At 53.9% G+C, this 13,623-nt stretch overlaps 4 protein-coding genes across 4 annotated transcripts; 2 read left to right on the top strand and 2 right to left on the bottom strand.

The window, feature by feature from the left end:
• Positions 1-83: 83 nt before the first annotated feature.
• Positions 84-750, bottom strand: M406DRAFT_104562 (uncharacterized protein). The gene has a single exon (XM_040915106.1). It carries the CDS (start codon positions 389-391, stop codon positions 188-190), a length of 204 nt encoding a protein of 67 aa, XP_040770953.1. The 5' UTR covers positions 392-750; the 3' UTR covers positions 84-187.
• A 28-nt stretch (positions 751-778) lies between these two features.
• On the bottom strand, positions 779-5,425 carry M406DRAFT_100132 (uncharacterized protein; the record flags this gene model as incomplete). The annotated part of the gene is made up of 5 exons (XM_040914897.1): positions 779-1,219; positions 1,350-1,620; positions 1,695-1,752; positions 1,824-2,617; positions 5,352-5,425. The coding sequence occupies 5 exons, from the start codon at positions 5,423-5,425 to the stop codon at positions 779-781; spliced, it is 1,638 nt and encodes a 545-aa protein (XP_040771102.1).
• Positions 2,997-3,840, top strand: M406DRAFT_335185 (uncharacterized protein; the record flags this gene model as incomplete). Its single annotated transcript, XM_040921001.1, has 5 exons — positions 2,997-3,183; positions 3,370-3,397; positions 3,504-3,543; positions 3,656-3,691; positions 3,727-3,840. 5 exons carry the CDS (start codon positions 2,997-2,999, stop codon positions 3,838-3,840), a joined length of 405 nt encoding a protein of 134 aa, XP_040770952.1.
• A 2,908-nt stretch (positions 5,426-8,333) lies between the features above and the next one.
• On the top strand, positions 8,334-12,022 carry FL (regulation of conidiation; the record flags this gene model as incomplete). The annotated part of the gene is made up of 8 exons (XM_040926302.1): positions 8,334-8,690; positions 8,864-9,228; positions 9,325-10,074; positions 10,187-10,305; positions 10,383-10,437; positions 10,513-10,617; positions 10,750-11,176; positions 11,309-12,022. The coding sequence occupies 8 exons, from the start codon at positions 8,334-8,336 to the stop codon at positions 11,624-11,626; spliced, it is 2,496 nt and encodes an 831-aa protein (XP_040770951.1). The 3' UTR covers positions 11,627-12,022.
• Between the last annotated feature and the right edge of the window lie 1,601 nt (positions 12,023-13,623).

The raw sequence follows: 13,623 nt of genomic DNA, 5'->3' as shown, positions 1-13,623 counted from the left end.
ATCACATGCTACAGGAAGACAGAATTGTAAGCCTTGGAATGTCACACATAACTTAGCCATGAGCAGCATCTGGATAAGAATGTCCTGGTAGGTACTACTTATGTACTCGTTGACTTTGTTTAGCTATAGTCTTTGCATCATGAATGTCGTTGTCGACGTCAGCCCCGCCCATGGGTAGTAGGTAGGTTCACCTGTCCGAGTCCGAGTCCGTGTCCCTCAACGGGCCAAAACAGCTCTTCTTCTCTTCTTCTTCTCCTTCTCCGTGCTGTCTTGTCATCGTCATCTGTCTACTGCTAATCGTGACCCCGGAATAAAACAGCAAACCCTTCTGTCCATGTGCCTGCCTGTCTTTCCGGCTATAATGATAACTGCACTGCTTCCCGTCGCCCATTCCAATAAAAGAAAAGCAAGAAAAGGAAACAAGAAAGGGGGGCAGCAAAGCATTATAGTGAAGGCACCGCCCACTGAAGAGCCTTTGTGCCCCTAGACCCACTACTACTCTTGCCTGTGCTCGGTCTGCTTCACACTCACACGTCTCCTACCGGCCTGGAAGAGGATATCCCACTGGACAGAACATTCCAATAACAATTGTCTCCGTTCCATAAGATTTTCACCCAGTGCAACGTCGCTCATCCATTGCGCTGGCGCTACGCCAGCCTTGCCCGCTCTGACCGCTCCTATCCTGCCCGCTTTTGTCCTCGTGCCCGTCCCGATCGATCAGCCACATGGACTTGTGCAGACACCCAGGCTTGAAGATCCATGGCGTCGCAGACCGACTCTACCGTCTCCGAACCTCGGTGGCCCAACCGTCTATGCCCTCGCCGCGGCTACCGACCTCGAGACCCTCAATCCTGACTCCCTTCATGCCGGCGGTATCTTCGAGCCAGAGATGGCCGGCCATGCCACCTGCATTGGCGCGCTTCTCGGGCTGCAGCTCCAACATTGGGATCAGGAAGTCGGCAATACGCTTGGCGTCCTCCTCCTTGAAGTGATACTTCTCCTTAAGGACGTCGGGCAGTGCCCAGTGCCTGAGCCGATGAATATTGCGGAGTTCGCCCTTCCTGTTGAAGATCTCCTGTGACCACTTTCCGGCCAGACAGAGGCTCTTGGGAAAGGGGCCAAGCAGCTCTATTATCTGGGCGATATGATCGTCGTCTTTACCGTACTTGGTGCCGGACTGGGGGTCGAAGAGGTAGTCGCCAGTGATGAGCTCGAAGACCTGCCAGGGAAGCCACAGTCAGTATCTCGAGCTGCAGTAAGGGCCTCCTCGGCTTTCAGGGACAGAGACAGAAAAAGAAAGGGTGAAAAGGGAGGAAAACAAGGAAAGGGGAGGGGGGCTCTTCGCATACCATGGCGGCCATGCTCCAGACATCCGTGCTAGCGCCCCATTTTGCACCCAGTATGACCTCCGGCGACCTATATTGCCTCGTCTGAATGTCGTTCGTAAAGTGGTGGTTAACCCAACAGGCGTTGCCCAGATCAGCAATCTTGACGCTGATAATGTCGAGGCCGAGCCCGTTATCCTCGGCTTTGCGCTTTTCCCCGGCAGAAGACGTCGACGTGGAGGAGTTGTGAGATTTGTCGAGAGAGATGCCTGACACCTCCTCAGTAAGGAGATCCCTGGGAAAAGAAAACTTGTCAGCATATAATACTGGAATCAGAGATGAGCAAACTTGGACTGGGTTCGGACGTACGCTGTCTTCTCGCGCTGCTTCTGCTTCTCCTCATCCTTGGGGGTCGACGGATCCCGTGCTGTATAGGGGGATATGGTCAGCAGACGAGGCCAGAAGTGACGGAAAGGCGGCAGAGGGTGGCATGCTCACCTTCATTTACCATCTGACCTAGGGAGCCTGGGGAGGGGAAGAGGTTGTTGTGATTGAAGCTGGCGTTGAGCGGGGAGGGAAGGGGCTGGCTGCCGGTGATGAGCGTCCTACGCCTCCGACGGCCGTTGCGATTGTTCTCCTTGTCTGAAGAAGGCTCGCTCTTGACGACCTTCTTAACGATCTGCTCAACGTCGCCTATCTCGATAAGGACGTTCTCTGGCTTAAGATCTGTATGGATGATGCCACACTCGCGGTGCAGATAGTCGAGGCCGAGGAGAACCTGCTTCGTTATCTGCTTGACGAGGGGCATGGGGATACCACGGTGATTCCACTTCTTGATGAGACCGAGTAGGTTCTCGCCGAGGACCTCAAAGACCATGCAAACGTGTGTGCCATTGGGCCCTTTGTGCTCGAAGGAGTCGAGGAGGGAGACGACGTGTCGGCGACCTGGGTGTTCGGGCTTCGCGTTGACGATGCGCTGGAGCAACTTGATCTCGTCGATGGCGGTCTCGGTGTAGTGTGCAGCAGAGCGGACGACTTTGAGGGCGACGTGCTTGGAGGTGGTGGCATCGCGAGAGAGCCAGACTGTGGAGAAGTGGCCCCAGCCGAGCTTACGGACGACGGTGTAACGGCCGTTGTTGAACTTCTCGCCGACAGTAACGGGGTGGTAACCGCCCTTGCAATAGTCCTCGGAGTCCTCCTCGTCGGCGGTGTTGTCGGCGGGGTCCTCCACAGAGGACGAGGTAGAGGTAGGCGAGCCTTGCATGGCGGAGGAGGATGTAAGGTGAGCGGTCCTGTGGTTTTGCGATGGGTAGGCGGTTAGCAAGGCAAGCCTTAAAGATGGTGACACAGTGAGACGTTGTCGCAGACGGGGTACTCAGGAAGAATGACAACGACGGCAATAAGAACAATGGGTATTATGCAGGTAGGTATGTACGTTGCTGATGGCGGTGTTGGTGGGATCGTTGTTGTGATAAAATGCGCCCCGCTGTCGCAAAAGAGTGAAGGCGCGCAGATTGGCGCGCACGGGTGAGAGAGAGGGAAAAGAATGCAGCCAGGTCAAGCCAAGCGTTCCAGACCACTAGTCAAAACACGGCAAGCGTCGCCTGTTTAGGTGGGTAACTTCCTCTTCGTGTTGCTGCTGCTCGCTCCTGACTTCCGCGCTTCGAGGAGATGGGAAGGAGGAGGGAAGGCAGTACGGAGGAGGCCACACTGCTGCTGCTGCTGCTGGTGCTGCCACTGCTCGGTGTGGCGCAGGGGAAGAAGACAGACGCAAGGAAAGAGAAGGAGTGGGGGGAGGGGGGGGTTAAAAACCTTGTCTTGAGCATCGGGTCCTTCTTATCAAGATCACGCAGGGGAGGTAAGTTGTTCTTGGTCTTGAACATGACTGAGCGTGTTATGTGGCTGGGGTTTGGGTTTGTTTGGTAAGGCAGGAGGGAAGGGCCCTAAACTGGGAGGAGGGGTCGGGGGCAATTGGTCTGCCCAGGCAATTGATGCCTTATTTTTGATTGAAGCAGTAGTAGACAGTAGTATAGGAGAAACAGAGAAAGAAAGAAGGAGATATGTAGGAGAATGTGAGTGTGGGGGTGATTGTAAATGTGAGGGTAGGAGGATTAGGTCAGAGGACAATGGTGGCGGTGATGAATGTTATTGTTGCTGTTGTCGCTTGTGGTTGTGCAGACAGGGTTTGGAGGGGTTAAGAGCGGGGACGGAGGATGAGGTGGGATGGTGGGCTGTTGAGTGTGTCAAGGTCGATGTCGGGAGATGTTGCTGGGTTGTTGTGTTGGGGGGTAAAAAGGAAGGAGAAGAATGAGTGATGATGACGACAGTAGAGGTCACCAATGGTAAAGATGAAGAAGGAAAATAGGGTAAGTGTCGCTAACTGTTTGTTGCCATGTGCCAGCCCACACAGCAGAGAAAACCAAGCACTGGTGCCAAAGCAATGGCCAGGCCCAAGGTTCCCGTCCTCTGGTGGATGCAGCAGCAGAGCAGGGACACACGGTTTGATGTGGGATGATGGAGAGTTGAGAAAAAAATGAGGGGCGGGTTTTTACAGATGCGGATGCAACGGACAAGAGTGAGAAAGAGGGAGGGCGCAGAAACACAGGTGGAGGGGGGTAGGTTCTCTACTATGACAGTAAGAAGATTGGGTCTAGACGGGGGCCGCGATCTTCAGACTTTCAGGTGGAACTCACTTCTGCCTTCTGAAGGTGTTGAACTGGGGGCTTCACAGACCAGGGATCCACCTGAGGTAGGGTGGGCGGGCCTTGGGGGCCTATGTCTCTCTCTATGTGTGTGTGTGCGTGTGTGTGTTCTTGTGCCTTTTTTGGGGTTCATTGGGGTGGGTGAGGTGAGTTCAATGAGTATGTGAGACTTTCAGTGTGAACTCTGGTATGTTGCCTTGACTGGGCTTGTGCACCCGAAGCACGCTAACCAGCTGGGTCTGGACCTGTCATCCAGCGCCCGCTGATGACCATGGCCACGGCCCCTGTCTAGGTAGGTGTTATAGCCCACTGACCAGTGACACTGACCACTAATCAGTGATCACAGGGAACTGGGTACTACCACCTGCCACAGGCCACTGGGTCATAACCAGCAAAGGTGGATTAGAAAAAAAGGAGAAAGAAACGCAAAAAGATGGGGGAAAGATGGCCATGACCACCAGGCAAAGTACCGATGACATTCTGGTGATCTTGTGCCGCGGTCTAGCAGTAGAAGCAGCAGTAGCAAGAGGAAGGGTAGGAGCACCAGCAGTGGACCTGTCAGGTTCTGACGCCTTCCCAGTGGTATGCCCCAGTAAGTTAATGAAGACATCAAAACCCCACCCACCAAGTCTGGTGGCAGGGCTGCAGGGGTTCCCACCCCCGCTGGGCCGATCACAAAGGACGGGCGCCTCTCCAGCCCCTCCAGAGGACCCCCTGGTGCCCTGTGCCTTTCCCGATCTTTTCTCTGCCCTGCGCTGTGGGTGCTCTGTGCCCTGTGCCGCCCCCTCCTCCATACTTGAAGAATCCACTTGGAGCTGATGATGATGATGATGATGATGATGATGATGATGATGCCTTCTTTTTCCTGCTCAACCTTACCTCTGTCTCCACTTTCTATATCATCTTTGCTCTCACAAATCCATCCTCTGCCGGACTTGTATGCCCACCACTCCCATCACCAAGATATGTTCCCTTGATCACACAGTCGGGACACGTCCATAATGATGGTGGTAGTAGCAGTGGGAGACAGGCTGCAGAGTAACATTATATTCTGCAGGAGAGAAGAAGGCAACGGAAAGGAAGTGCACATCCATACCAGGGAGGGGGGTATGCGAGACCCAGACTTTACTTGCAACATGCCTCACTAGAGACGCATTATATCATGATGAGGCAGGAGGTTGAGATAAAAAGAAACAAGCATATGCATGTGCAACAACATAGGCAGAATGAAAATACGCATGTGAGAAGAGAAAGAAAATGGAGAACAAATCGAAAGAAGAAAGGGGAGGAAAGCAGGGTATCAAACACATGTAGATGTACATACTCAGTAGTAATAATAGGCCTGAGGCCGTCCTTCTTCCGCTTCTTGTTGATGGCTGCTGCTGTGGCTGCTGACATTGTTGTCGATGGTGATGAGATGTCATGACTGGTAGCAGAGACGGCATCAACAGCAGTGGTAGCAGCAGCAGTATGATCACCACTACTGTTACCGTTGGTGGGACCAGTACCGGTGGTCATGGTCATGGATCCACTGGCTGTGCCTGGGGTGGTGATGGATGGTGAGGGGGCACTGCTGGTGTGTGCCTGCACAGGAGCAGCCTGACTATCCTTTTGCTGTGACTGCATCTCGAGAGATGATGTACATGAGAGGGTGTGTAGAATGTGAGTGCACTTGTCTGTCGATGCAGCTGAGATGGGCAGAGAGAGAGAGAGAACGAGAGCCTGATCTTGCACCCGCACCTGAGCCTGGCCCTCAGCCTGCTCTCTCAGCCTGACTTGAACCCTGCACTGGTGGCTGGAAACGCGCCAGGACCAGCGCTACACGTTATACGGCGATCTGTGCTTGTCCACTCTTGCTTTTGCTTTCTGGACCACTTTGAAGTCGTCTAGGGCTGTACAGAGCGCGTCTTGTATTGATGTCGATATGATGCTGGTCGAATGACAATGTAGAAAGAATGGAACAGGACAAGGTGGCGCTGTGTGATGTGATCCGATGTGATGTAACAGTGTGGCGTTTAACGAGTTGGCATTCTTGGTGAAGGATGACGATATGGATGCAAGCCCAACCCAATGCAGGCGCTGTTGTTCCCAGATTGCCAGTTTATTTAAAGGAGACAATGATTATGGTCAGAGAATGCAACAACTAGAAGGTTGCCTTCAACAAATGCTGACTGCAGGCGGTGAATGAGTGAAGAACTCTGCTCTGTCAGATCAACAATCACCGAGTTGGCCCTCTTAAGTGATTGAGTTAGTTCGAGTTGCCTGCAATCGCAGTGGGGCCGCAGCGCTGACGTGCTGATGGAAGGTGGAGGTTGAGAAGATGGGGCCTTGTCTGCAGGCCTAGGGGTCCAGATCGAGGTCAGATGGGTGGTTGAGGGTGAGGGGGAGAATGAGGGTGGCTGGTTCTGTCTTCTTGTTTTGCTATGTCTTACAAAATATGTCTTTAGGAAAAAAGGGGAGGTGGTTTTTGGGGGTTGTGTTTTTGTTCTTTTTTTAAGGATGTGGTCAGATATAATGAGGAGGGCCGGGGTGAGGAGGGGGTGGTGATTCAAGGACAACAGTGGTTGGTGGCAAGGGAGAAAAGAAACGAATGATGGTTAACCTGTTGATAGTGATAAGATCAGGATCATGATAAGGGGAGACATCCAGTACCACTGGAGAAAACAAAATAACAAAAGATATATTCACGAACACGATCATCAAATGCCCTTAGCAAAATATGTAATTATCGATTCTTATTTCCACCACCGTCTCCTCTCTCTTTCTTTATTTCCCTCACCCCTGCCACAACACCTGAGACCTGCAGGTGGGACTATTTCCTCTTTAAAATCATCGTAAGAATACAGTACTAACTGGCTTTGATCTGGCAGGTATTGTCTTCAAATTGTCTTGAATACAATGACGAAAAAGGGGGGGGGGGGCGAGGTCATCATGTTCAGCCAGCTGTGGGCAGATGCTGCCAGCCTGTGATCGAGCCAAGAATATCTACACTCCAGTCCTCCTATATGTCCCTCTCCACACACACACACACACACACACACCTTTCACACACCTGAGACCATGCTATTATATGTAAGCCACATCCTCTCCCTTGCCCTTACAATCATCTAGACTCTCTCCTACGGGCATCATGGGATGCCTCACGATCTTCGGACCACCTCCGCACATGCCCGGCCCGGGGACCCACTTTCGGCCTCCCGAAGCAAAGCCCAGCTCTCACACTCATCGAATTTATTGACTGAGGTTTTCTCCGTCTCTCGTTTACTGATTGGCTCTCATGTGCTCAGATATTGTAGACAATTACTATGTAATGTCCTCAGATCAACTTCCATGTTGGCCAGCAGCTGCATGAATCCACTATAGGAGTTATTGTAGAGGTGTGAGCAGAATGGCCCAGGTGTGCCAGATGTGGAGGAATAGCTTGACCGTCAGGGTCATCCGGAACATCAAGATTTTGAGCCAAGAAAAAGTTGGTCTTGATATGATTTCTGAAGTAGAAATCTGGAGCATCACAAAAAGGGGAAAGAAATGTGTGAAAGCCTTGGGAAAAGCAGATGGGACACTTTGAATACCTACGGCTGCTCTGGTACTTGCAACCTAAGGAGGGCAGCCACAGGCCATCTCCGCTGTTGTGATAATGACACAATAGTCCAAGTCCCTACTACATCGGGTCAAGATTATCTGCCAATATCCCTCCAAAAGATCTTCCTGATGAGAGAGCAGGGGAAAAGCAAGTCTGCCTGCCTGTCTGTCAGGTATTAGTCCATATTCCCCTGGCCTTCCTGCCAGCCAGGAACCTTGGCACCAACCTAAACAAGCCATGCCGGCTTATTGCTGAATGACGCTGCAGCCCCTCTCCTGGTACTAGTACCGAAGTGATGTTCTGTTCAGGTAAAAAAGTGTACCCCTCCTCCCGAGAATCCTTGCTCCATCATATGCAGGGATTCAAGGTCCTGAAGAAAGGTTGCTGCAAGCTTTCGTTGAATATGTTGCAAGGCCCGTCTGGGGAAGTGGGAAGGAGAGAAAAGCACAGAGCAAAAGCAACAATTGTCGTCACACAACCCCATCGCATCCTGACCCAACCCAACCCAACCCATCCCATCCAAGCATTTCTATTCCGTCCTAATCATCTTCTTTCAACCTCGGGGTTCTCTGTTCCTACAATGTATCGTGTTATCACGTAGGCTTGCCTCATGCCTGTCCAGTACACCCACCCGCGCGTGCCTTCTGTTACTGTTTGCCACTCGACGTGACATCACCTCGAGACGGGCTCCGTGAGCTTTCATTCCCCTCCAGCATGGATCCAATGGATGAGGATTCCCCACAGCAGCAACAACCACCACCACCACAGCAATCCCCTCCTCCCTCTCATGAGCGCTCTGTAACGCCCAGCTCGACCATTCATGCTACTACAACAACTGCTACCACCGCCAACACCACGCCCGGGCCTCCACCTCCTCCCCCTTCGTGGCCCATTGCCTCTGGAACGCCTGGGCAGTTCGATTCCTCCTCCGCCTCGGGCACCTCTGGCACTCCCAATGCGACAGCCTCAGGTTCCGTCGCCCCAGCTTCTTCCGCTGGTCCAGCGTCTTCAAAACGTCGTCGTGGCCTGGGCGTCGTCACCCCCAACGCTTGTACCGAGTGTCGCAAGAAGCGGGCCAAGGTGAGCAAAACTGAACGCCGTCCTCTTCTATCCCGTTCCTCCAATCTCTCGGCCTCCCCCCCCTCCTTTTAAAAAGCTTGCTCACCTCTCCTCGTCGTCGTTCGCCCCGCCACCGCCACCAACCCCCCTCGGGTATGGCTAACACGCTCTTGTCTCATGATTTGATTGTCTAGTGCGATGGTGTCAGACCCTGCGCCAGGTGCAAGGCCCAGAAGGATGTGGAGTGTATCTACGAGATCCCCGTACGCCAGTCGAAAGAGAACCTCCGCACCGAGATCGAACACCTCCGCCGCCAGCAGCGCTCGAACGAGTCCGTCCTATCTGCCCTCGCCCGCCATGACCAGTGGGAGGAAGTTGTGCGCCGCCTGCGCGCCGGCCAGAGCGTCGAGGCCATATCAGAATGGCTCAGCAGCAGCCACCACCAATCGCCCGTCGTCAGCCCCATGATGCACACCTTTAGCGGCCATCCCTCGGCTGCTGCGATGGGAGGAGCCAACTTCACCCCCATGGCCGCCTTCACCGGCGTGAGTACGAACTCGTTTACGCCCAACATCGCGGGCCTGGGCGGCAGCGGCGGTGGTCCTGGCAGTACGACCCTCAGCCCCGTCTCGACGGCCCACCCTCAGAGTGCCAGGCCAGAAATCGATCCGAATAGCCCTTGGGGCTCCCATTCCCACTTCTCGGCGACCAGCCAGGCACAGTCCGGCAGGAGCAACTCACACCCCGACGTCTCGAGCTGGCCGCTGCCCGGGCATCAGCCGCAGACAAGGGTCGGCCGTTGGGTGGAGGACAATAGCCGTGCGCAGATACACGAGGGAGAAGGGGCGAGCTATCGGGGCCCGGAACGCCCCATGGCCTCCGACATACCAGAGATGCATATCCCAGCCACAACCTGGACCGGCATCACCTCTGACAAGGCGCTCGTGCAGCACCTGCTGATGCTGTACTTTTGCTGGGAGTACCCGACTTTTGCTTCCCTGAGCAAGGAACACTTCCTCAAGGACTTCCAGGCCGGCCGTCAACGCTTCTGCTCCCCGATGCTCGTCAACGCCCTGCTGGCCCTGGGCTGTCGGTTCTCGCGCCAGCCCAGCACCCTGGCCAACCCAGACGACCCGTATTCGTCAGGGGACCACTTCTTCACCGAGTGCCAGCGGCTGTACCACCAGGAAGAAGACCATCACAGCCTCACCACCATACAGGCACTGGGGATTATGTCGATCCGGGAGGCCAGCTGTGGTAGGGACTCGGAAAGCTGGTACTACGCCGGCCAGAGCATCCGTCTGGCTATCGAGATGGGCCTGCACCATGTGAGCAACGCATCCGGTGATCCCGACGAGGTCGCAGTACAGGCTGCTACTTTCTGGGGTGCCTTCTCCCTGGACCAGTGAGTAGCTCTCCAAGACACACTCTTTCCCCCCTCTCACCAGTTGCAGGATCTATGTTTGACCCGGCCACGGCAACTTTTACTAACCAAGCACACCCACACCCACACACAGCGCTTGGTCTCTGGCCACCGGTTCTCTTCCGCAATGTTCATGTTATCCGTCCTTACCGCCGAAGCCTACCATCATAGGGGACATTGAGGCCTCGGTCTGGATACCATACACTGACGACGGTATGTATCTCGAGCGCTGCGGTTCCTAATCATATGATAAATTGCTGCCTGTATGCTAATGGAACGATTGGCTTTAGGCGTGCCTCTACAGCGCTCCTGTGAGCAGCCGTCTAACGTTCGCTCTGTCTACAAGTGCTTCTGTGAGCTGAGCGAGCTGGTACATCAGGCGCTGTACATTCTGCACTCGCCAGGACGACCCTTATCCAGCCGCGACCTTCTAAACATCTACACCCAGTTTCTGAACTGGTATGACAGGATACCCGAGGTACTCCGGCTGGGACACAACTTCACCCCAGCCGTCCTCTTCGCCCAGTACGTTCACCGCTCCCACCCTCTGCGCCTCTTTCTCTGTCTCTCTCTGTCTCTCTATCTCTCTCTTTTGCTCTCTCGCCCTTCTCCCCCACCGCCTGGCGAAGCTAGCTACTGACCTACACACTAACGCAGCATGTACTACCATTTTGCTATACTACTTCTCTTCCGACCGTTTATAAAGCTCCGGATCATTGGCTCGAGCATCTCCCCACGGGACGTCTGCTGCCAGGCGGCGGATGCCATCCAGGGGCTCCTTCGTTCCTACTCCCAACTCTACACCCTACGGCGGACTCCATCGTTTGTGCCATACTTTGTTCTCACGTCTTCCATCATGCACCTAGCGATCGCCGCGGCCGACGCAGCACGAGGACTGCGCGCCAAGCCGCAGGTGGACTCGCAGCTCGGCACACCCTCCTCCGAGGAGATCGGCGAGCGGGTGACCAAGGCCATCAACCAGGGCATCGCCGACCTGACGGAAATGGCACCATGCCACCACTTCGCAGAACAGGCCCTCAACATCCTGCGCTACCTCGCCAAGAAGTGGAACATCGAGATCGATGTGGACACGAAACGCAGGTTGGAGGAGGAGAAGGAGGACGAGGGCGTAGCGACCACCACCGGCGGCGGCGGTCCCGGCGGCGGCGGCGGCGGTCAGGCCCCAGGTCAGCAGCAACGTCAGCAGCAACGTCAGCAGCTTGGGAGCAGGATGAAGAATCCAGAGTACGGCACGCGGCCCGTGACGCACAGCCTGAACTTCTTCACGCCTAACGTGCGTGAGCAGGATTACGTCTCGACCTTTGGCACTGGCAGCAGCAGCAACGGGCCTCCTCCGCCGCCGCCACCACCACCGTTGTCGGAGCCTACTGTACAGTCGATGAATCCGACGGTCACCACCAAAGTCGGGGATTCTATGGAGAACCCACTGTTTTGGCCGTTTCCGATGCAGGGACGGCCCATGCTTCCCAGCGGGGACATGTTGAGGGAGGCTGGCTTCGAGTTACTGTACTAGGCAAAGCGAGACAGTGAACGTTGAAAAAGCACGACTAGGAGCAGATAGGATTTATACCCTGGATGACTGATCATACGCTGAGCGTATGTCTTGGACGCATCCATGAATGATGGGAGATGTTGACGGTTTGGTTCGAGTGAGCCATTTTTCAGCAGTCGGAAAGCTGATGCGCTTTGGTGACGGATTTCAACCAGGCGTTCGGTTGGCAGGCATGGCCATTGACCATTTTGGCATTATGGTAAGAAGAGTCGCTACAAGGAGAAAAGTAGAGACAAGAAGAGGAGATAGATGTTCTCCCCGAGCAACACACGACAGTACTTAATGTCTGTTATGCTTTGGCACATATTGTCTGATACCCAAGCCATAATGTGCAAAACACATATGATAATCACTACTTTTCAAGGCATTAATTCACCTCTTATCGCCTGCTGGGATTCGTTGTCAAGATGTACGAAAAGACTTCCCAGGTCAGTGACCTTCGGACGTTGTAAGGGCCAAAGGAAAAGAAGAAGAAAAAAAGGAAAAAAAAGGTGTGCCGACAAGAGAGAAAGAGATGAAGAAAAGAAGAACGGCAAAGAAGAAAAAAAGAAAAGAAGAAAAACAAAAAAAAAAAGGGGGGGAGGGGGGAAGGAAAAATGAAGATGATCCTAGAGAGTATCGAGCTCGCGGTCTTCGCATGGATCACTGTGTAAAGCTGCGCATAGGTTCCCTCCGCCTCCTGCATATTGTCCCGCTATAGTAGTATATACAGCGGGCCCAGTCCTAACACCCAATATGTCAGGTCAGAGTCGTTACCCTACATCCGACTTGTGAGAAGCTTCAACAGCTAGCTGCCCTAAGACACCTCTGCAGTCATTGTGGCATTCTCTGACACTTGAGATCCAACTCAACCCTCCTGTCGCTAGGGTTTGTGGAGGCAGATGCCCTTGCCCTTGCTTTTGCCATTCAGCTGCTCATCCAAGGCACAGGACTCACACCCCTCTTCTCTATCCTCGTCCTCGCAGCTCACATGCCATAGACCTCTCGAGTTATCCGCATCGCGAATCCCCTCAAAGTGAGCATTATTCCAATCCGCTGCTGAAGCGTTGTTGTTGAAAACCCAGAGCCGGAAGTTCGGCTGAACGCCCTCCTGATAGGGAACCAACACGGCGAAGTAAGCCTGGCCTCTGTGTGGGTGAACATATCCCAGTTGGACATGAATGCCAAACAACTCGAAAAGCAGCACCGATAATACGATTGCCATCTGGTCGATTCGAAACATGTTGTAATTTTCCATGAGGAAATCCGGGTTTCGAACAGCCTCGCGCCGGTATACCCTGTCGAGGTCGTCCACCGTAATGTCGCCATACAGTAACCTAACCTGTCGTTCCAATTGATCGCGCAAGGACTGCCAAGAACGGACTAGAGACTCCCAGCCGCATCTGAGACCAGTTGCAGACGTCGGTATTCGCTCGATGGCCCCGGGGTGGTCCTGCTGAAATGCCTCCCGCGCGGCGCGTTCCCCATCTGTCTCTGGAGCCAGGCCCTGGTCGTAAAGAGACGCTTGCTCTTCCAGTTGTGGCCAATATTGTGAAACTTCGATATCTGGTAGGAATTGCTGAAAATACCACTCTAGCATGGTTGGATCGCATGTGGCCAATTCGGTTGACAACGTTTTTGGATTCAATGGGCTCAAAAGGTCTTTGGGTGATGCCATTGCTCTGGGGTTTGATAGGCCAGCGCTCGACAGCGGTGGGTTTGGAGCTGGCGGTGCAGCTTTCGCACTCCGGTAGTCGTGATAGATCTCTTGCTGCGTCTCGAATACTAGGTCCGGGAGTTTCAAAAGTAATTCTCGCTCCAGCGGAGCTAGTTCCACGTTGATCGCCTTCTCAATCTTCTGTCGTACTCGTCTCTTTGTCTCCCTTCCCATGAAACTGACATACTTCTCGAGTTCGCCTGTTCCTCTTGTGTCATACACATCTGCACCAGACGTCAGCTACCTTGGCCAGCTACCACAT

The sequence above is a fragment of the Cryphonectria parasitica genome (assembly GCF_011745365.1).
Source record: "Cryphonectria parasitica EP155 unplaced genomic scaffold M406scaffold_11, whole genome shotgun sequence".
Classification (NCBI taxonomy): domain Eukaryota; kingdom Fungi; phylum Ascomycota; class Sordariomycetes; order Diaporthales; family Cryphonectriaceae; genus Cryphonectria; species Cryphonectria parasitica.
Note: the sequence above shows the minus strand (reverse complement) of the source record. Positions and strands in the feature narration are given on the sequence as shown.

Coding starts and splice junctions, on each gene's coding strand:
- M406DRAFT_104562 (XM_040915106.1), bottom strand. CDS start 391: ATGGGCGACGGGAAGCAGTGCAGTTATCATTATAGCCGGAAAGACAGG.